General features: G+C 31.8%; 2 protein-coding genes across 4 annotated transcripts; both read left to right on the forward strand.

Moving 5' to 3' along the window:
* The first annotated feature begins 1324 nt into the window (after window positions 1-1324).
* LOC127259593 (probable LRR receptor-like serine/threonine-protein kinase At4g30520) lies at window positions 1325-7145 on the forward strand. Its single transcript, XM_051287012.1, has 11 exons — window positions 1325-1537; window positions 1636-1768; window positions 1876-1947; window positions 2029-2172; window positions 2316-2387; window positions 2525-2584; window positions 2723-2814; window positions 2913-3047; window positions 4145-4498; window positions 5480-5859; window positions 6581-7145. The coding sequence occupies exons 1-11, from the start codon at window positions 1438-1440 to the stop codon at window positions 6938-6940; spliced, it is 1902 nt and encodes a 633-aa protein (XP_051142969.1). The 5' UTR covers window positions 1325-1437; the 3' UTR covers window positions 6941-7145.
* Window positions 7146-15727: 8582 nt separating this feature from the next.
* LOC127259462 (elongation factor Ts, mitochondrial) lies at window positions 15728-20715 on the forward strand. 3 transcript variants are annotated; one of them, XM_051286829.1, is made up of 9 exons: window positions 15728-15810; window positions 16252-16588; window positions 16690-16862; window positions 17218-17304; window positions 17572-17746; window positions 17917-18101; window positions 18922-19047; window positions 19563-19651; window positions 20491-20715. In XM_051286829.1, exons 2-9 carry the CDS (start codon window positions 16270-16272, stop codon window positions 20534-20536), a joined length of 1200 nt encoding a protein of 399 aa, XP_051142786.1. In that variant the 5' UTR covers window positions 15728-15810; window positions 16252-16269; the 3' UTR covers window positions 20537-20715. The 3 variants fall into 3 exon arrangements, with proteins under 3 accessions (XP_051142786.1, XP_051142794.1, XP_051142779.1); XM_051286837.1 differs by lacking the exon at window positions 15728-15810 and adding an exon at window positions 15841-16149; XM_051286822.1 differs by lacking the exon at window positions 15728-15810 and having other exon boundaries at window positions 15841-16588.
* The last annotated feature ends 1273 nt before the right edge of the window (window positions 20716-21988 follow it).

The following is a 21988-nucleotide window of genomic DNA, read 5'->3' on the forward strand; positions in this document are numbered from 1 at the left end:
TATTATATTTGTATTATGCTCCTTCTGTTTCGGATATTTTGTCCATTTTACTGTAGATACAGGAATTTAGAAGGGTATAATTAGTAAATAATTCAAAATGTATTAGTAAAAATAATTATCATATACTAAAAATAATATAGATTAATATTAAGATAACTTATTAGTGTAATTAAAATTTAAAAAAATTATAAATTAAAATTTTTAAAATAAGATTAAAGTGTATAATTCTTTTCAAAAATGAAAAATGACAAAATAAGTAGGACGAACGGAAATAGAAAGGTGGACATGAGAAGTGGGACGGATGGGTGTGTTTGTTTGGGGGATTGGATATTTTTTCCCCCAAAAATATCGAATCAAACACCTATTTTTTATTTTTTATATTATACTAAAAATTAATTTTACATTTAAAACATCACATCAACACTTATTTATATCACATCATACAACTATTCAAATTCAAAATTTTTACAATTCAAATTCCAACTCAAAATCCAAACCCCCAAACAAACAAACCCATAATGTCCATAATGTGTTGTCTATATTACTCTCTATCAGTTTCACATATTATGTCATTTTTTTTTTAGAAAAAAACTAAAATTATACACTCTAATCAAATTTAAAGTTTTATAATTTATAATTTTTTTAATTTAAATTATACTAATTAGTTATCTTAATATTAACTTATAATAATTCTTGTTATATTGTAATTATTTTTGCTAAAATATTTTTAATTATTTACTAATTATATCTCTCTTTAAATTCTCTTGTCTACGGTAACCATGACATAATAGCCTAAGACAATAATATTATACTACATTCATCCAGCTCTAAGGCCTCGTTTATTTTTGCAGATTTTTGCAGATTGATATTTGAATATTAATTATTATATTAAAAAATAGTACAAATTAAGAGGAAATGACAAAAATATTTCATTAGTGCCTTATAATACTATTATAATGGCATTTGTGTAAAAAATTATATAAATAAAAATATTTTTAATATTAATGACGTAAATATAAATAAAATCTTTAGAATTGAACTAAGAGAGTATTATTTGTTAACACTATATGTTGTCGCTAAAACCCGACCAGAATGCTTTTTAAATCAATATATATATATATATACAGATTTTTCAATTATTTATATTTATTATACGATAACCCAACATATTTTCATTAAAAAAAAAAAATTGTAATTTTATACTATTAAAAAAAGTTAAAACTAAATTTCAAAAGTAGATAGCAATACTTTTTAAAAATAATAAATATGATTAAATACGAAAAACAATGTGATGTTAATATAAAAAGACGTTCAAAAATGCACACAAACACAGTTTGCATGCTCTACACTTTCATGGAGTTCTTGTGAGCCAAAGAAACAGAACAAAGCGTGAGAGATGCTCTGCTCTAAGCTCTGAGCTCGAAGCTCGAATCAAACATGTCTATGGTTCTCCGCATCAAATTGCTCCTCATCTCCTTCAATCTCTTAGCATGTCTCTTCAATCCGGCCTTCTCTTTCCAGGCACGAAATCCTGAAGGTCAGACGATTCTTCATTACCAAATCCCCAAATTTCTGTTCCTCATAATCGTCGCAATTTTTTCTTCACTTATGCTCTCACTAATTTCTGATTTACAGTTGAAGCACTCATCACTATAAGGCAGCGTTTGGATGATCCTCACGGAGCACTCGCTAATTGGGACCAGGACTCTGTCGACCCTTGCAGCTGGTCCATGATCACTTGCAATTCTGATAATCTCGTCACTGCTCTGTACGATAAACCCTAATTTTATTTTATTTTTTTCAAATTTCACAGTTCTGCGCCTCTTTTTATTTTATTTTATTTTTAGTTATTTCTAATCTACTATGTATATGAAGGGGAGCTCCAAGTCAGGGGTTATCAGGAACTCTGTCGGGGAGCATTGCTAACCTCACAAACCTCAAACAAGTGTATGAAATTCGATTTCAATTCAGTATGCTAATTTTTTTACTCTTCGGTTGATTCAATTTGTTCGATTTTTTCCGACGCAGATTACTGCAAAACAACAATATATCTGGAGGCATTCCAGAGGGGCTCGGCTACCTTCGAGACCTACAGACATTGGATCTGTCCAACAACAAGCTCTCTGCTCAAATTCCTGACTCTTTGGGATTATTGAAGAGCCTGCAGTATATGTTGGGTTTTTTTTAAGCTGTTTATTTATTATTTTTCTTCATTGAATGCTTTACATTGGGGCTTTAAAATCTGTGTGTTCATGTGACATCCTTTTCTTTGACTTTGGCTTTGTACGTGTTTGGATATTGTGTGTAATAACTAGGAGGTTGAACAACAACAGCTTGAGTGGGGCAGTGCCTGTGTCGTTAGCCAGTCTTCCTCAGCTTGCTTTCTTGTGAGTGAGTGATAGAGATGATAATAATAATGATGACGATGATGATGATGATTTGTTACACAGTATTTTGGCTTATGAGCTTTTGTTATGGCTGATTTTGGCACATGTGATTTTGTGTATATATGTTCTTCTTTTAGGGATCTGTCCTTCAACAATCTCAGTGGACCCCTTCCCCATTTCCCTACCAAAACATTCAAGTGAAGCCTCTTCTCTCTCTCTCTGAACATCTTTGATTTGATTTTTGTTAAACTCAGTGCTGCTGCTGCTATTGTTTTTGTTTGTATTTGCTTGTATGGTTTCAATGTTATTTAATGATTGTTGTCGTGTTCTTGCAGCATTCTGGGGAACCCTTTGGTCTGTGCAACACAAAAGTGCTCTGGACCAAGTCTTGGTAGCCCACTTTCATTCTCCATAGATCCATCTGCAGGTATACCATACACAAGAGTATTATTAAATTTAAAGAACTTATTATATGCTTTTGGGTAGATTAAGGCTGTAGTAATACAAACTTATTAACTATTTCAGACAAGAAACAGTCAAGAAAGCTAGCCATCGCAGTTGGGGTGAGCCTCAGCTTTGTTTCAGTGATTGGTGCTGTGTTTGGATTTCTCTTATGGAAAAGAAACAGGAAAACGAAGCAGTCTATTTTGAACATTACAGGCAAGAAACAGCTTGCCTCCCTCTTTTACACTTTTATATTCTTATAAAGAATATTATAGTATAGTAAAGTGGATTCAAAGAAATAAATATTTACTTTAATCTTTATTTACCTGGATTATCCTTTTTTCCCCCTAATTTAGTGGAACTTTTAAATTCACTTGGTTACATAAACAAGTTTGAATTAAATAGTACGAATTTGAGATCATTACAAATTTTTACTAAAAATATAATAGAAGTTTTATTTTATTACCTTATTGGGTTTTCTCGCCAATCAAATTTATTTGTCTTTATAAGCTTCTTGTATTTTCCGAGCCTCATTCTATTCATTATTATGAGAAACTAAATTTGCTCCGGCAAATATAAAATATATAAATATGTCATTTTTATTTAACATAACACATATTGTGTTGAATAAATCATGAATTGTGATTTAATAGTTATAGATAGATATATTGTATGAATATATATTTTGTTTGCTAAATTAGTAGTAGCATATGTTATGTAAAACTATATTATATATTAGTACTTTACATACTAAATTTGCATTATATTAATATAAGTTGTATAATGTTTGAAGTTATATCATGTCTTGTTTGTCCATACAGTTGTTAGAATTGTATTGAATTATAAATTAACATAGTAAGCATTGCCTAATTATTATAATTAATACTCTCTTCCTTCCGGATGAAAGGTCCAATAAATATTATAGATATAATATCAAAATTCTTTAATTTGATATCAAAAAAATATGTGACCATTGATTTGGGATGGAATAAGTAAAACAAGTTGAGTCTTTAAAGAACAAGACTTTGTTTAAATTGAGTTTTTTTTTTTTTTTTTTTGTCATATTAAATATATTTTCTACTCTGAAAATTTAGTTCCACTTCTTTAGACAAACATAAAGGAATGGAGCTAAACTAAATTTACTAGACGAAAATAGTATATTTTTCTAGTCAAAAAGTATTTTGATATAATATTATAGGTGATATTGATTAATAATGTAAAATAAAGCTGTTTGGAATAACTCGGCTAGCATAAGTTGCATAACAGCTCCACTCATTGGTACGCTAATGTTACTTCTCATATTCCATTGGCAGATGTTCAAGATGACGACCTCGAGCTCACGCGATTTGGGAATTTGAGGAGCTTCACGTTCAAAGAGCTGCAGCACGCGACAGACAACTTCAGCCCAAAAACCATACTTGGCGCCGGAGGATTCGGCAACGTTTACAGAGGAAAGCTCGGTGATGGCACATTGGTGGCTGTCAAGCGGCTCAAGGACATAATGGGAACTCCCACTGGGGAAACGCAGTTCAGGACCGAGCTAGAGATGATCAGCCTAGCTGTCCACCGAAATTTGCTTCGCATCATCGGATACTGTACCACGGCCAGCGAAAGACTCCTCGTCTATCCATACATGCCCAATGGCAGCGTCGCGTTGAGGCTTAGAGGTCAGTCATAAATGTCAGCTCGAATTCTTCCCTGTTATAACTTTTGTTACCATTATGGCTTTCGATTTGATAGATTTGGTGAACTATGTTGTTCGTATCACGTAGTTGCATGTCGCCTTTAGGTTCGTTCTTTACTTTAGTAGGTATGCTTTGAGATATAGATGACTTTCTTCAAACATTCTTTTTCATATTTCTTTTGCGTTCACGCGAATGTTATGTGCTCTTAATTTGTGTTCTTAGGTAGATTTGGTGAACTATGTTGTTTGTATCACTTAGTTGCCTATCGCCTTCACTCCCCAACTTTAGGTTCGCTCTTTACTTTAGTAGGTATGCTTTGAGATATAGATGACTTTTTCCAAACATTGCTTTTCATGTTTCTTTCGTGTTCACGCGAATGTTATGTGCTCTTAGTTTATGTTCTTAGAAGGTCAAAAGGCTCTAAAGGTTGGATGTTTGTCCATTGTTTGATTGGGACAATCTTTGCAAAGTTTCAGCCAGAAAGTTGCCTATTTATTTTCGTACTTATGGTTAATTATCACTTTTATTTCATATATCTTTTCGCATGTGCTTTAATCATCTATTTCTTATGATAAATCGATTTTCTTATCTTAATCCTGTACATGTTACCTTGTCGGGAAAAATCTATATTTTCGATTTCGTTGGATAACTTATCTTTAGTTGAGGTAACCAACATTGTGTTTGTTTAATTTTTATAGTTTTAGATATTCTGGTACGAGGTATTGAGAATCGTGAAAATATTATAAGAAATGATGTTTTGTGTTTTTGATTGATGTATAGAAATATTTTGGTAATCGTGTAGAAATAAACACTAGCCGAACAAAAGATGATAATTAGATATAGTTCGATGACATCAAACTTACTTAGTACATAAAATTCCTTTCACACACATTTAATGAAAAATTTCTAACTTTTAACCATTATATGATAATAGTCGAGGATTCGATTCATTTATACTTGCAGGGAAGCCGGTTTTGGATTGGAGCACGAGGAAGAGAATAGCGATAGGGGCAGCAAGGGGGCTGCTATATCTGCACGAACAATGCGACCCGAAGATAATTCACAGGGATGTGAAGGCGGCGAATGTGCTGCTGGACGAGTGGTGCGAGGCTGTGGTGGGTGACTTTGGGCTTGCTAAGCTACTGGACCATGCGGAGTCTCACGTGACAACCGCGGTTCGTGGCACGGTTGGTCACATTGCACCCGAGTACCTCTCGACGGGCCAGTCGTCGGAGAAAACAGACGTCTTTGGGTTCGGGATTCTGCTGTTGGAACTCATAACTGGAATGAGAGCTTTTGAGTTTGGCAAGTCCGTACACCAAAAGGGTGCTGTGCTACAATGGGTACGCCCCTTTTAACCTTCTCAATTTGCCATAATTGTTACATTCGTTCACTTGATTTTTTCTATATATAAAATAATTATCGAAGAAATTAATATATTAATTGTAAAAAGAAAGGAAAAAAAAAAAAAAAAAAAAAAAGAAACCATAGAGTATAAAGTATGATTTGATTAGATCTATTGCAATAACTTGTGAATGTTTTTATGGGCAAAACCTGAATAGGAAAAATTAAACGTTGTAATGTAGCATTGTTTTTTTTTTTTTTTTATCCTATAACAAATTTGGCTATGTTTTGGTCTCACTAATACAAAAAGTTAACTTTATTTATGTATATGTTTTTAAAAGTTTTAGTATATTTATCCATAGTAATTTTTTTTAATTTATAAATATCATATTAAATATTTATTTTAGTTAAAAAAAATATCACATTAAATATTTAATTTTTTTAAAACTTCAAATAGTAACTTATATGAATTTATTTTTTTAATCTCTCACTTTTACAGGATAATTTATTATTTTATCTCACTTTTAAATATATTTAGAGAATGTTGAAAGTTCTGAATTATTTTCTTAGAATAATATAAATTTAATATTTAATACTAATATTTTATAAAAATAAATAATAATTAATATGAAATTTATAGATTTGATGTTCCATGTATTCGAAAATCACATTTGAGTTAGCAAATCACATGTTCTCATATCCCCAATCTCTGGAATGTAGGTTAAGAAGATACAAGAGGAGAAGAAGTACGAGGAATTGGTGGATAAAGAGATGGCAGTGAACTTCGACCCGATAGAGGTAGGCGAAATGTTGCAAGTGGCGTTACTTTGCACGCAATATTTGCCGGCCCATCGGCCAAAAATGTCAGATATTGTTCGGATGCTGGAAGGGGACGGGCTGGCCGAGAAATGGGCAGCCTCCCACAACTACATCTTCAATGGATCGGCGAATTTGTCTTGTGATAGTGCGGCAAGGCTGCGTCTGAATGAGGACACGGACATGTCGTCGAGCGCCTTCGTGTTGGCGGCCATGGATGATGACTATGATGCTCACTGCATGGAGCTTTCTGGGCCAAGGTGATGAACACTAGTACTATTTGTTGCAAGTGACAAATTACTATGTAGGAAATATTTGTTCGAAAATTGTCTTTTATACATATATATATGTGTATGAATGTGTGCATGTATATGTGATTTGGGTTTGGATTGTGTGTGGTGTGTCTGTTTAGGACATTGGTTTTGTAGATTAATTCAATTTTTGTGGTATAAGTTTTGAAATACTATATTTCAAAAGAAATACTATATATCTATTTATTTATTTTTTACCGGGTATAAAGAATAATATTCTCTCCATCGGGCTAATTGTGATATTTTATTTGGACACAAAAATAAAAAACGAGGGAGATTTTAATATAAAAGTATAGTAGGTAAAAAGTAAAGCGCTATAAAAATTTGTTAACTAATTGATAAAAAAAAAAATAGCGATAAATTGATTATTATTTGTTAAAATAAGGATAATAAATTATAGTTGAATACAATTGTAGGTATTAAAAATTAAATGTCTAAATTAAATTAAATATAATGTATTTTGGAAGAAAATAAAATTTCAACAAAATAAATATATGGTATTTAATTATGCATATATGTTAATTTTTGTACAATAAATATCAACCATTAATGCAAAAATTTGCTTAAAATGGAAGATATCGTACAAATATTACGTGCATAAATAGAACCATAATAAATTTGGCAACAAAATAAATTAATCTTGTCAATAAAGAAAGTATATAAATTAATATCTTCTGAAAAAAACAATGATATAAAGATCTTGGTGAGAAACAAATGTGCACAATCAAATCCGTTAAAAATGGAAAACGGCATCCAATGGAAAAGGGAGTATTATAAAATTTTTATGTTGGTCAATCAGAACGCGCCACGTGGCATCATTAAAAAAAGAAGCCGAGGTCACCCATCTCCTATAAATAGGAGCCATGGCCAGTTCATTTGAGACACCGAAGTTACATCGAGGGTTCAAGCAAATGGGTAGGTCTCTAGACTCTCTCTGTATTGTTCTTCATATTCTTCGTATCCTTCGAAGCGTTCTTTGTCGAAAGTCACTGATTTGGACAAATGATCCAATATTGGTTGACGAATCGATGGAGTTAACATTCTTCGTCGTATATCTAAGCTGGAGGAAGGGTCAAAGCTCTCAAAGCCGTCGAGGAATTCGTCAAAGTTAAGGGAAGGTCTCTGAAGTTCCTTTCAAAGCTCCAAGATGTTTATCGCACTCTTCAACAAAGCATCAACTAGGCCCTCTTCGATCCAAAAGTCAAAGAGACACGCCGCCAAAAGTGTTATGGAGCACCAAATCCACCTCTTTAAGGATCAAAGCTCCAAAAGCCATTGAAGAGTCCATCAAAACCAATGAAGAACATCCAAAGTTCATCCCAAAGCTTCAAGGTGTTCGTCGCGTTCTTCACCAAAGCATTAACCAGGCCCTCTTCGATTCAAAAGTCAAAGGGACATGCTGCCAAAAGTGTTATGGAGCACCAAATCTACCTCCTCAAAGATCCAAGCTGCGGATCGTCCAAAGAAGACATCAAATCCAAAGCAGACGATCAAATCGCCCACACGGAGACTAAAGAGGCAAAAAAGTCGAACCAAAGATCAAAGCCGTAGATCGTCCAAAGAAGACATCAAATCCAAAGCCGACAATTAAATCGCCTACAGGGAGAACAAAACCCTCCAAAAGACGGCAAAGTTAAATCAAAGATCAAAGCCTCGGATCGTGCAAAGAAGACACCAAATCCAAAGTTGATGATCGAATTGCCCACACGGAGACCAAAGTCCTCCAAAAGGCAACAAAGCCAAATCATAGATCAAAGCCTCAGATCGTGCAAAGAAGACACCAAATCCAAAGCTGATGATCAAATTGTTCGTACGGAGACCAAAGTCCTCCAAAAGGCGACAAAGTTAAATCATAGATCAAAGCCTTAGATCGTCCAAATAAGACACTAAATCCAAAGCTAATGATCAATTTGTCATCATGGAGACCAAGGCCCTCCAAAATGTGGCAAAACCAAATCAAAGATCAAAGCCTCGGATCGTCTAAAGAAGACATTAAATCCAAAGCTAATGATTAAATCGCTACACGGACACCAAAGCTCTCCAAAAGGCAACAAAGCTAAATCAAATATCAAAATCTCGGATCGTCCAAAGAGGACATCAAATCCAAAGCTGACGATCAAATCGTCTGCACGGAGACCAAAGCTCTCCAAAGTCCGGCAAAATAAAACCGAAGACCAAATCTCTTCAAATCAAAGAAGCCATAGAAAAACCAAGTTGGAAAATAAATTGACCCGGAAGGAGAATCAAATGACCCATTTAGAGAATAGGACCCGCTTTAAATTCAAATCAAATATAATTTGTACAAATTTTATTTTTATTAAAAATAATACATTTTTTTGTCCATAACAATTACTTATTATAAATAGATTGTACATAGATTTAAGCCATGAAAAAAACTTGGCAAATTCTAAAGAGGGGATGAAATAGTATTTAACATATAAAAATTTGTTGTGTTAAATGGATAGATATAAACTTATGTTTGTTTTTTAAAAAAATTATTAAGTGATATTGTTGTCAATATATAGAATTAGATGTATTATTTATAATATATAAATTTAAAAATAAATATATTTGGTGCAGAGTACGCAGACGATCAAATAAAATAAAATGGATTAAACCTACAGAAGAATTGAATAATAAAGAATATATTTATTTGAGATTTTTTTAATTTTAGTTTGAATAATAGTTTGTATATAATATTTGGTAAAACTATACAAACTTCATTTATGGTTTTACAAAATAACATTAAATTTTTATACTTTTAAAACTTTGTCAAACTCACTCATAGTTTCATAGATTATGTGTCTAATTTACTAGACCGTCTTTATTTAATGGTGTTTGACTTATATGTGACCAAATTGAAAATGAGTTTCAGAATCTCCATTTCTAAACCCTTAAAATTATAAATATATTCATTCTTATATTTAGCCCCAAAGAATGTTAATAAAGAAAATTATCTTAAAACTAGAGAAAAAACAACTATTTTTTACTATATTTATCGTTCCTTTAGACTAAATTTAAGAAGAATTAGTATATTTGTAACTACAAAAGTTTTTAAATGAATATTTTGAAACTCATTCACAATTTGGGCGCATGCATATCAAACACTGTTAAATAAGAACAACCGAGGGGTTAGACGCAAAATTTATGAAACTATAAAGGAGTCTGAAACAGTTTTGGAAGCACGAGAGATTTGATACAATTTCGTGAAATCACGGGTGGATTTTGTGTTTTTGCCTATAATATTGTGTGAAATGTAACAATTTGTGAAATATTTGTTAGTAAATTTTAATTATATATACAATAAAATTAAAAAATATTTTTAAATAAATATATCTCAAAATGACATTTTGTACCGTCTAACAGTCATCAATAATATATCCAGTAGTTGACATAAATCATTTTTTATTAAATCATCTTTTATTATTGTTTGAGGTCCACATGTCCGTTGTGATGACAATTCGACTATTAAGTTTATCCAATATCTCATAACACTTCATATTTTAAATCTCATTAATCTTAAAAAGGTCACATTTCAAAGTACTTTTTTTAATCACGTTAAAACATAGTTTAAGATTACCAAAAAATCTCCAAAAACCAATATGATTGACCATTGGCAACGGATAATTATCACCATTGTTGCAAGATCCTGCCTTGAATCTTCTTATTAAACATACAGATTTCAAGTGCTTGACGTCCTCCAAGTTTTTTGCTTCCTACCATCATAACACTTTGTCGAATGTCCTTTTTTTTTTTTATCACTTTTTACAAATCTTTTCATAATTTTTCTTCAAATTTGTCATTTCATAACCACTCAGTGCTTTGAGATAGGCTTTGTAATAGTTGCGTTCCGCATATATCACATCAATCTTTTTCCTTTAAAAATGATCTCTCACCATTTTGATGTCATTTTTTTTTACATCGGTGAAGTCATTAGTTTTCAAACTATTATTGTTAGTATTTTTCTTTAGGAGTTTCTTGTGTATTTATATTTTCTTGAATGCTGCCAACCGGCGGAATAAAATTGTCAGCTCATTCAGAATCCATCTAAAAAAAAAGTAAAAAAAAATGATAATAATAATACATTTGAGAGCTATGAATTATGAATTATGTTTTAGAAGAAAACTACACTATTGCACGCAGACAACACAAGAGCAACACGGACAATGGCAGAAAAAGTTAAATTGCACGCAAGCATCATTGCATTTGAATTAATTTTTTTTATATCAAATAGATTAATAAAAATTATAAACTATCAAATTATCAATTTAATTTTTGAAAAAATAAATAAATTGCACTATTGCACGCGAAGATACAAGAAGAAGGCATAAAAAGGAAAATTGCATGCAAACATCACTGTATTTGAACTAATTTCAAATATTTATACCAAATGATCTAATAGAACTATGACCTATCAAATTATCAATTATTCAAATAATTTTAGAAAATAATAATAATAATAACTCACTCATGCAAGCGCAGGCAGGCAGAGTGGCAGACCACCGACAACACTAGAAATAAAACAAATTGCATAATATGCACTTAACTAATAAATCATCATTGCAATTCGAACTAGAAAAAAATCACACAATCTACAAAGATCTGATAAAATTTTTAAAAACAAATAATATAAAAAAAAATCATAGCAACAAAATAAAGAAATAAAATTACACAATATTTTACATTATAGGAAAAACAACATTGTTTGACGATGGTAAATTGAGTTGGAGAATGGATTGGTGAGGAAAATCAAAGAAATCGAAATCTAGAAAAGAGAACTGACACTGTGGTTGTCGTGGTGCGCTTTGTGCGTGCGAATGTGCTGCTAGGTTTATAGATTTTTTTTAAGTAATAAGTGAGAATATAATTATAAATTGGTCGGGTTCGGGTAAGATCTCGGGTCTACTTTGACCCATTTTCATCCCCCTACTTAGACGGCGGAATTGCTGATATGGCAGCACCGTGGCACGCTGGAGATTGTGTGGATAATACATGACCAACATTTGAGGATCATTTCTGCCAAGTTTTTTTTAATTATGGTACTAATCATAATAATTCTAGTTATAGTTCTAAAATGATTCTCATAATTTTTTTATGTATCCACGACGCCCTGTCACATCAGCAACTTATGGGATTAATCAATATAAGATCCAACTATGGTTCTAAAATAATAAAGGTCACAGAAAAAACTAAAAACCAATTTTTTTCTAAAATATTATAGTTTGTTTCCTTGAATTTTTATCTTCTATTGTTATTATCTACAATATTTTTTAAGTAATCACGATAGTTTGTAGAGGAAAAAGCCTTTACGAATACATATCCAAACTATAAAACACTGATTTCAACCTTTTGGAAAATTAAGTATGCAGTGGCTTGAATAAATTGAGAATTTCTTAGAAAAATAGATGTATATAAAATGAGTTACATGCCTAAAAACTTTTTTTATAACAACCTAAACAAACTAGCTTATGCTAATAGACTAAGCAACTACTTTAAACACATAAAAGAAATAAAATACATTTAACCCACTATATTGAGCCAATTGTCAAGTGTTCTTTATGTCATCATCTTCTTTGTCTGCTTCTTCACCATTTCTCTACATATCTTGACACCCTTTTTTCAAGTCAATGACAATCATGTTGAACTTGGCGCGAAGAGTCTTGTACAAAGGCGTAAAATGTCAGCAGGTTCATGCTTGCCTTTAACATGAATGGGTAGAATGAAAAGACCCTAATAATGTGATAAGCAATCTGTATGTGCTTGGTTCTTTTGTAAAAGACTAGATTGTAACTGATATGCAAGACTAATTGGTTATCACAATGTACGAGAATTGGCTACAATACTGAGATGTTCAAAGCTTTTAGTAAAAATAAGATCCACAACTCACAGGTTGTTGTACTCATGCTCCTATATTTTATTCTGGCAAAGTTGTCCATAACTCCCTTGTGGTTTCGAAACTTGGCGTAAATCCCTTATTTACTTTAAAAATTTCATGACGCCCCTTTTTACTTTCAAAAATATTGCATGAAACTCTCTGTAATTTCAAAACTTAGCGTAAATCCCCTCTTTACTTTAAAAAATTGCATGACACCCCATTATATTTAAAAAATGTTGCATAAAACCTTAACATCATGCAAAAAATATAGATAGGAAATCATCTTCTTATTGCACAAGAGAAGTTTCATGGCGGTAGGGTTTTATGCAATATTTTTTAATGTACAAGGAGGCGTCGTGCAATTTTTAAAGTACAAGAAGATTTTACGCTGAATTTCGAAAATACAAGAGAGTTACAAACAATTTTACCTTTTATTTTTGTAGAGGATATGTTTATAATAGCTTGTTTATTGGCTTTTCAAGAGACAATTCTACCAAAGAACAAACAGTAACTAGTTACAGACTATCTTCTATCAGGACAAGTCTCTAATTGTAACGAAAAATATGAATTGAAGAAAAATCCATAATTCATTGTGCTCTTCAGTATTTGAGAAGATGGACAACATCCTTCCAATATGTCATTAATGATTTGTTTATGAATAACTAAGTTGTTGAGTTGTAAATAGACAGTCTGGCTTAGAAAAATTTAGATATACTAGCCCGCTATATTGAGTAGTATCTAAGTAAGGATTAATAATATCACTAGCTCATAATTTCAAAATAGTTGGTAATAGTGTAAAGACAATCTTTGCCTCATGCATTTTCACGTCTTTAAGAATGTCATGAATGTATTGTCTTTGGAACAAGACTAATCCACCTTTATTGTTGATTAATCTCAATTCCTAAGAAGAAAATTGCATCTCCCAAGTCTTTGACGGTGAAAGTTTCATATAAATAGATCTTCACCTCTTGTAGTAATCGAGAGGATAAATCAGTTAAAAAGAATATCATCCGTATGTACACTCAGAACCTGAATATTTTGATTGTGCTACTTGATGAATAAACAATTATCATGAAAAAATTGTATAAATTCAAATTCGAGTACTCGTTTAGTTAGTATTTTATACCCACTTTGGAAGCCTCTTTTAAGTTCATAAAGGTTGTCTTGTTTTATTAAAAAATTTTAAATTTTTACTATTTATTAATTATTTTCTCACAAAAAATATAAAATCAAACATTTATTTTTTTATATTATACTAAAAATTAATTTTACATTCAAAATATCACATCAATACATATTTATCTCACATCATTCAACTATTTCAATTTAAAAATTTTATTATTCAAATTTCAACTAAAAATTCAAACTCCAAGCAAGCACACCCAGAGTAACTTTTTTAATTTGCAGAGTTGACTAGGAATTTGTAGAATTAATTTACTGTGGTTGCATATATAGCTCTTCAAAACCAAACAAACCCATTTTTATTAAAATAATAAACATCTATTTTTATTATGTTAAAATTTTATTTTTAATTTTTAATTTTATTATTTTAAAAATTTAAGCTCAATTCCATACCATTATTTTATTTTTTAAGAAAGCCCAACACTTGTCCAGAATATACTAAGGGTTTGTTCGTTTAAGAATTTTACCAAAATTCTACTATTTATCCAAAATTTTCCCCCCAAAAATATCAAATCAAACACGTATTTTTCATTTTTTATATTATACTAAAAATCAATTTTACATTCAAAATATCACATCATCACCTATTTATATCACATCATACAACTATTCAAATTCAAAATTTTTACTATTCAAATCCCAACTCAAAATCCAAACCCCCAAACAAACCCGCCCTAAGATGACCCTACACATAAGCCCAATTATGCAAAATGAGATCCAGCCCAGCCCAAACCTTCTGCCACCATTTCGTCCTCCTTCCATCGATTCCACAGTCGGCTTGGTCAGAGCAAATGTGCGAGTAAATTGTAAGTTCAGTCCTTCCCTTCTTCTTACGGCTGAGGAATTAAGCATTAAATTTTTGTTGTTTTGTTATTATTTCAATTTGATGCCGAAGGTGATTATGATTCAGAAGATATGCTTCATTCACTCATGTAGTAGCTATTGAATTAAATTTATAAATTAAATAAACAAATTAATCAAAATTAACTTAACGGTGTGTTTGTTTGGGGGGATTGAATTGGATTTACACTATTCATCTAATTTTTATTTTTTTAAACATCAAATCAAATACCTATTTTTTATTTTTTATATTATACTAAAAATCAATTTTATATTCAAAATTAAATATCACGTCTAACACCTATTTATATCACATCATATAACTATTCAAATTCAAAAGTTTTACCCAACCGCACCATACTTGTCCATGAGGTTCAAACCGCCGACTACGATTAACCACCGGTTACAATTTGTTAAAATATTAAACCGAAATCGAAATCGAAATCGAACCTAATAAATATATATTTTTTATTTTATTTTATTTTTTAAAATTTGAACTCTATTTAAATTTATTTATTATATATTCATTATATAAACAATAATTAATTAAATTGTTATAATGTAAAAATAATTTAAACAATAAATTTAATAAGCAATTAAATTAAATTAAATTATAAATTAAAAATATATAAATAAATTATAAAAATATTAATATATTAATAATATAATTAAAAATTAAAAAAATATAAATAAAAAATAATATTATAGTATTAGTACTAGTATTTTTTAATATTATTAATAATTTTTCATTTAATAAAAAAATTGATAATATATAAAAAAATTAAATTAAACATATTATTATAATTTTAAAATATATAAAATTGCCTAAAATCCTAATGCCCTAAGAGCTAATAAATCATTTTACTCCTCCACGCCACAGCAGCCGCAGCCGCAGCCGCAGCCGCACTAACCAAGGCAGCCACCAGGTTCTTCCTCGTTCTTATTTTCTTCACCGATTCTTTCCTTTCTTCTTCTTCTTCTTTTTCACCGATTCTTCTTCTTCACCTCTTCTTCTTCTCCTGCTCTGCTCTTGCGCGACGGACGGCCAGATTAAAAAAAAAAAAAAAAAACAATTATGGCAAGTCTAAACCGCACGCAGCAGGCGGTATCCTCTCAAAATTCGTCTCAATTCCTCTTCAATGCCGTTTTCTTCTTAAATTTTTTTCACATTTTAAATTGAAAGAGGAGTACGAAACAGAAAAAAGAAAAGAGCACGACAACGAAAAAGAGAGCGAGCGACAAAAGGAAATATCCGAATCGGAACGGTCCTGGCCGATCCGGCGAACCATGCTTATGATCAATGTATATTGTCGATTTTCATGTATTTCTTAATGATTCTGAAGGGGTTTGGTTCATCTTTGTTCCAGGGTTAGGATATTAGTTCAATGAAGTTTACACGCCCCATTGGAATCCTATATAAGAAATTGACGAGTCCAGTGAAATGTGGCCATGGTTATTCTACAGCTGTAGCACATCATCAAGATCAAGGAATGTCTTTTACTAGGCTTTTGCAAAATAAAGCTTCTGGTTTTCCAAATTATTCCAATTCAACCAATAGTTTCAGAATATGCATCAGAAGTCGATGGTACTCCTCTCAAGCTTCTGCATCTGAACAAACAAATCTTATAAAACAGCTGAGGGAGAGAACAAGTGCTCCGATCAAGGAAGTGAAATCCGCCCTTGTTGCTTGCAACTGGGATATCGGTGCGTCTGCATCTTCAGTTATTTCTTTTCCAGTTTCTGAAATTGGAAATTGTCACCCCCTGTAGCTTTGTCTCATGATTTGGCCATGTTGATTACGTCAGAAGCTGCACAGACGGATTTGAGGAAAAGGGGGGTAGTTCTTGCATCAAAAAAGTCCTCTCGAACTGCTGCTGAGGGTTTTCTTGCGTTGGCTCAAAATCAACAGAAGGCTGTTATTGTTGAACTCAACTGTGAGACTGATTTTGTTGCTAGGAACGACATTTTTCAGTATTTGGTAAGTGTCAAAATTGATATTCTTTCTGTTGCCTTTCATATAAAAACTGTCTCAATCTGTGTATCGACTCTAAATTTGTTTACCTAATGAACCTTTAGATTTAAAAGTCTTTACATAAACATAGGATATAATCCTTTGTTTACCTAATGAACCTTTAGATTTAAAAGTCTTTACATAAACATAGGATATAATCCTTCTCGTCTCTCGAGATTATCTTTTCTTTTTTCTTTCTTTCTTCTTTTTTTCTTTTTCTGGTTTATAATTTACAACTGACATTCCTTTCATTGCCAATTTACTTCTAGTTCCATCTCCTTGATCAGATATATCTTTTCTGTACAAATTGTGATTTGTTTAGGCATTATCTTTGGCGAAGTCTGCTTTGCTGAATGATGGATCTAACCAGGCCTCTTCAACTGTTCCCGTTAGTGCTGAGTTTCTGGAGGTGAGCAAACTGTCTTATTTATGTCTGCAGAAGAATTTTTAGTATATATTTTGGGTTTGAAATGTACCCATTATCCAAATATATTCCAATCAATTGACTCTTGTGGCCATTCCGACTTTTCAAATATCCTACTTACAGATTAATCTCATGAACGTGGCAGCTCTGCACCTCTGCCTTTTTCTAGCAAAAGGACCAGTTTGGTTTATGCTTGATCGCTAACCATACTTGATGATTCTGATGTATATATGCATATTAATTTTTCTACAGAATTTGAAGATGAATTTTGACCATCCTAAATTAGCTGGACAGAAAACTGTTGAAGACGCAATTACAGAAGTGGCTGCAATGATGGGTGAAAATGTCAAAGTTGGAGGGGGTTTTGCAGTATCTGCACCTTCCCATGGTGTCTTAACCACATATCTCCATACAAGCCCCCAACCAGGTAAAAACCTTCACTGAGCTTCCTTGAAGCGGCTATATTGAAAACTTTTTATATCAAATTGTCAAAACATAAGAACAGTAATTTTTCATTTCCAAATCTTTCAAGTGTATTGTATGATGACACAATATTAGACTTCAAATCATGTTCTTGCAATCAATCTGAGATTTCAGGTATAGGACGTATTGCTGGTCTCTTATCACTTGAGGTAGAAAATAAGGATGTCCCACTGGATGCTGTTGAGCGTGTTGGGTCAGAAATAGCGATGCATGTAGTAGCTGCAAAGCCATTGTTCCTGACAAAGGAAGATGTTTCTCCCGACGCATTAGGAAATGAGCGTGATATTCTTCGATCTCAGGTACTTACAGTTTGTATGTATGGTGAATTTGTCACAGTTGTGTTAGTGTTATTTATCTGTTAAACTCAATGGCCTCTCATATATTTTCAAGAAAATCTGAAGTGCCATTTCTTATTCTTCTGAAGCACAAAATGTTTAATCAGTAAGAAAAGTGTTTGGAATAACATTGTAAAACCTTAAGTCAGCGTGGTTGCTTATCTGATTGATCACAATGTTTGCATTTTTACCATGATCCTTAAAAGAGATTAGTTTACGATCTGTCTTTCAGTGACTGTCATACTGCGTGTATGAACAATTGTGGTGGTTGGAGAATTTGTTTCTGGTTTCATGAAACTGCATTGGTTTGAATATGTTTTCCTTACCCCTCTCCAGTCACAGTTCCATTGAATTTAATCTTCGGTTACATTTCTAGTTTTATCTTATGAAGAGGGCTAGTTGTTTGCTAATCTATGAAAGTAACAATAGTTTGGTCTGAAAACAATACCTTGTGTCAAGAGATCGGGTTTCAAAAGAAGGCTCATTAGAAAAATGCTCATTAGTTTTAGAGCAACGTTAAGCAGGCTCTGAACAAACTCTTTAGAAATGTTGTTCTATCTTATAGCACGACTGAACTCAGATCCTTATTTGCAAAATTTTTCTTCGGCATTTTTCCTTGAATTCAAACTAAGTTTGAGCCTTTTTTCTCATCAATTTCTTTACTTATTTGTTTAGTAGTTGTTTACTATTCTCTTTAAACAATGTTTTTGTATTAAATCATCTTCACCATTTTTGTGTAAATATTCTCTTCTCCTTCATGCTACTTTGTTGTTTTCTTTTTCAGGCAGAAAGTACTGGGAAATCTCAGATGGCTATAGATAAGATGGTTGAAGGTCGACTAAGAAAGTATTTTGAGGAAGTGGTTCTTATGGAGCAGAAGTTTGTTGTGAATGATACAGTAAACATAAAGGTATCGTGCAGTCTTTTTAGATGTTGGGTTTCGTTTCCTATTTCCCAGTTTGTTTTATTCTCTACTTCCGTCATTTTCATTTTACCAAAGCAAAGACCATCCGATTACATAGTAGTCATTTTATAAATACATAAATTTGTCTCCTCTTGAATGTAGTATGCACAATGTAATGTGAGGCTGCTGAAACCAATGAAGTGGTAGATAGAATAATTTATATCCTTACGTTGAGGCTCATTTGCCTTCTAATTTATGGTGTTCTTGAATAACCCTTTCAATGTTGTTTGGTGTACTCCAAACATCATAAATTGATGAGGGAGTAATCGACGAAAGTTCTCCTGTGAGTTCCCTCCAAATCATAAACGATGTGAACTTGAAGCAGTACTTTAGTGTTCCAATCTGAAAACAACATTAGAGAATGTTTTTCTCTGTCCAACCTTAAATTTGATGGGTATTGGTAGTAGTTTTACTGGATCTTCTCATTGTAATTCTTTCAATATCTTGTGCATCTTTTGCAGACATTGTTGGATAATCTGTCCAAGGAAATAGGTTCCACTGTGAGAATTGAAAACTTTCTCAGAGTAGAAGTTGGAGAAGGCCAAAAGAGGTAAAGATTTTATTTTATTTTCTAATATTTGTATTCAAAGTATCGCAGTTCAACTCTAGTGACTCCTTATTGTGATTTGGTGTTCAAGTAATGTACATGCATATACACAGAATGGCGCAAGCAGTTCATCCTTATTTTGTCTGTTTCATGTAGTAGAGCACAAGTACTTAATTTTTAACCAGAAAAGAGGCTTTGTAGACGCAGACATTTTTTGAAACTTTTGACACTATTCAAGTTAATTTTTTCAAAAACATCACATCTAATACATTTTTCTTTTTAAAATATCACATCAAATATAATTTTCTATTATTCTCAAAGTTTTATCAAAACTCCAAAACTTTCTATCTAAGTGGAGCCGAAATTTTTGTAAGCAGAGTTGTTCTCGAATCATTATTTAGGAACAGTGTGTAGGAACTGAACGCATTTGGCTGTTCTAGATGAATTTTTAGTAACTTAACTTTAGAGATTGTGAATAAGAACCATATTTGGTTGATTGTGCTGAGTTTTTGGTAACACGGAAAACAAACTAACCACCTGTTGAACTGTCGGACAACTTAATTGCATATGCTATTAAGGAAAGTTTTTACGATTGTTTTGCTTATTCTTGAAGTTATAAATGACCTATGTCAAAATACAAAGTTTAAGGCTACTCTGCTTGATAAGACCCTCTTGCTGGCAGCACTTCGCCAAACTAAGAGTAGAAGGAAGTACCACTGAAATTTTAATACATCCTGTGTTTTATTACATGGGATTATTGGAGTTGATTTAATTCACATATGTTAACTTCGAGTAAATAATGAGTGAATTCTTTCTAATCTCATGTGTGTCTATGCTTACAGGAGTGAAGCTGTTGGCGGAAATCAACCTCTTTCTCAAGCTGCTTGAGGAGATTCATCCGTTCTAATTCCCCATTTGATGGAAAACAATATGATTTTGCATATCCATTTACAGGATAATATTTGGTCTCATGAATGTTTTGTTTTCTAAAATATTTGTGAACTAAGGGATTTATTGCAACTTCAGATTATGGAAAGGATGAATGGAAATTAGGATACACTAGTTCAGATTGGGTGTTGATATACATTATTGTCTACATGGTGTGTTGGCACAAAATGGTCACACTTTTCAAAACACTTGCATTTTAAGTATATGTATATATGTACATATATATATTTATAAGATTTTGGAAATGATATATTTATCTTTATATTTAAGGATACAAAGTGTTTTGGGTGAGCTTGCATATGTAGTCATTTAGAAGATTCAGATTCAAATCAAAATTCATCAATTCTTTTGGATTATGATTCTTGACTTGATGTGATTCCTGCCAGAAAATAGTATATTTTTTAGGAATTATGATTGTTGAATAGTAAAAAAATAAAAAATAATTGTAAATGGACAAAGTCACACGAATAAAACAAATAGGATACAGTTTCTTAAAATGAGATGGGTGGATAGCACGCGTTTTACTGCTTGAGCTTTTCTTCAAGAAATGTGAATTTCATATTATCAAGTCGTCAAATTTGGATAAATGAGTTTCAAGTTGAGTCTTATTTATAGGCGTCGGTTAAATTTTTAGAAGACAAAAGTTACTTTTGATACCTGACGAACTGAATCAACGGTTAAGATGATTGCTGACACGGATTGAGATGTGGATCGTTATCTGCCATCTTTCTTAAGACAACTTGGTTTGCCAAAATTCGCATTTAAAATAAATTTCCAAATAGACAGATTGGCTTGTATTCTTTGTTTTCGCCCGCAATATTTCACTTTCTCCCAAAATACATTTCTTTATGATTTTTGGATTTGAAATACCTCAAAATATCAAGACACATCAATTACTACAAAAATGACACAAAATGCATTTATCAAGACATTTTGGTACTGATTATGACAAATTCAATAAAAAATCGTAAGATATGTTTACAGAAATACTATAAAAATATGTTCAAAAAATTAGTGCTATCACCGAACTTAATAGTTTCCAAAATATCATTTTCTTGAGATATCATAGTTGCTTCCATTTTGGTTTTCCACAAATGATAGTTAGAGCCATCAAACAAGCAAGGCTTGGTTGTCGAGTTGTCTTTTTGATTCATTTTGCACTAAAAGTTAATCTATTCAGGAGGTTGAGCATGCTGCTCTAATACCGGATGTTGAAAATTGGTGTTGTCCATAATCCACTCGAACACAAAAAATAGTCCAACTCCTCATACTGAATGTGCAGGTGTTATGAACCACATAATGAAAAAAACAACCGTTATTATATGGTAAACTTGTAGTAATAACAACCTAGTGCTAGAGCAATAAATGTAAATGTATGCAACAAAATAAATA

This window comes from Andrographis paniculata, unplaced genomic scaffold (assembly GCF_009805555.1).
Source record: "Andrographis paniculata isolate CXL003 unplaced genomic scaffold, ASM980555v1 Contig14END, whole genome shotgun sequence".
Classification (NCBI taxonomy): Eukaryota; Viridiplantae; Streptophyta; class Magnoliopsida; order Lamiales; family Acanthaceae; genus Andrographis; species Andrographis paniculata.

Bases quoted from the DNA above. Each gene is read 5' to 3' on its own strand.
- LOC127259593 (XM_051287012.1), top strand. From the start codon at position 1,438: ATGTCTATGGTTCTCCGCATCAAATTGCTCCTCATCTCCTTCAATCTC. The intron at 2,388-2,524 runs GTGAGTGAGTGA...TTCTTCTTTTAG, and splicing joins CTTCCTCAGCTTGCTTTCTT to GGATCTGTCCTTCAACAATC. The intron at 2,815-2,912 runs GTATACCATACA...TAACTATTTCAG, and splicing joins CTCCATAGATCCATCTGCAG to ACAAGAAACAGTCAAGAAAG.
- LOC127259462 (XM_051286829.1), top strand. From the start codon at position 16,270: ATGAAGTTTACACGCCCCATTGGAATCCTATATAAGAAATTGACGAGT. The intron at 17,305-17,571 runs GTGAGCAAACTG...ATTTTTCTACAG, and splicing joins TTAGTGCTGAGTTTCTGGAG to AATTTGAAGATGAATTTTGA. The intron at 19,048-19,562 runs GTATCGTGCAGT...CATCTTTTGCAG, and splicing joins ATGATACAGTAAACATAAAG to ACATTGTTGGATAATCTGTC.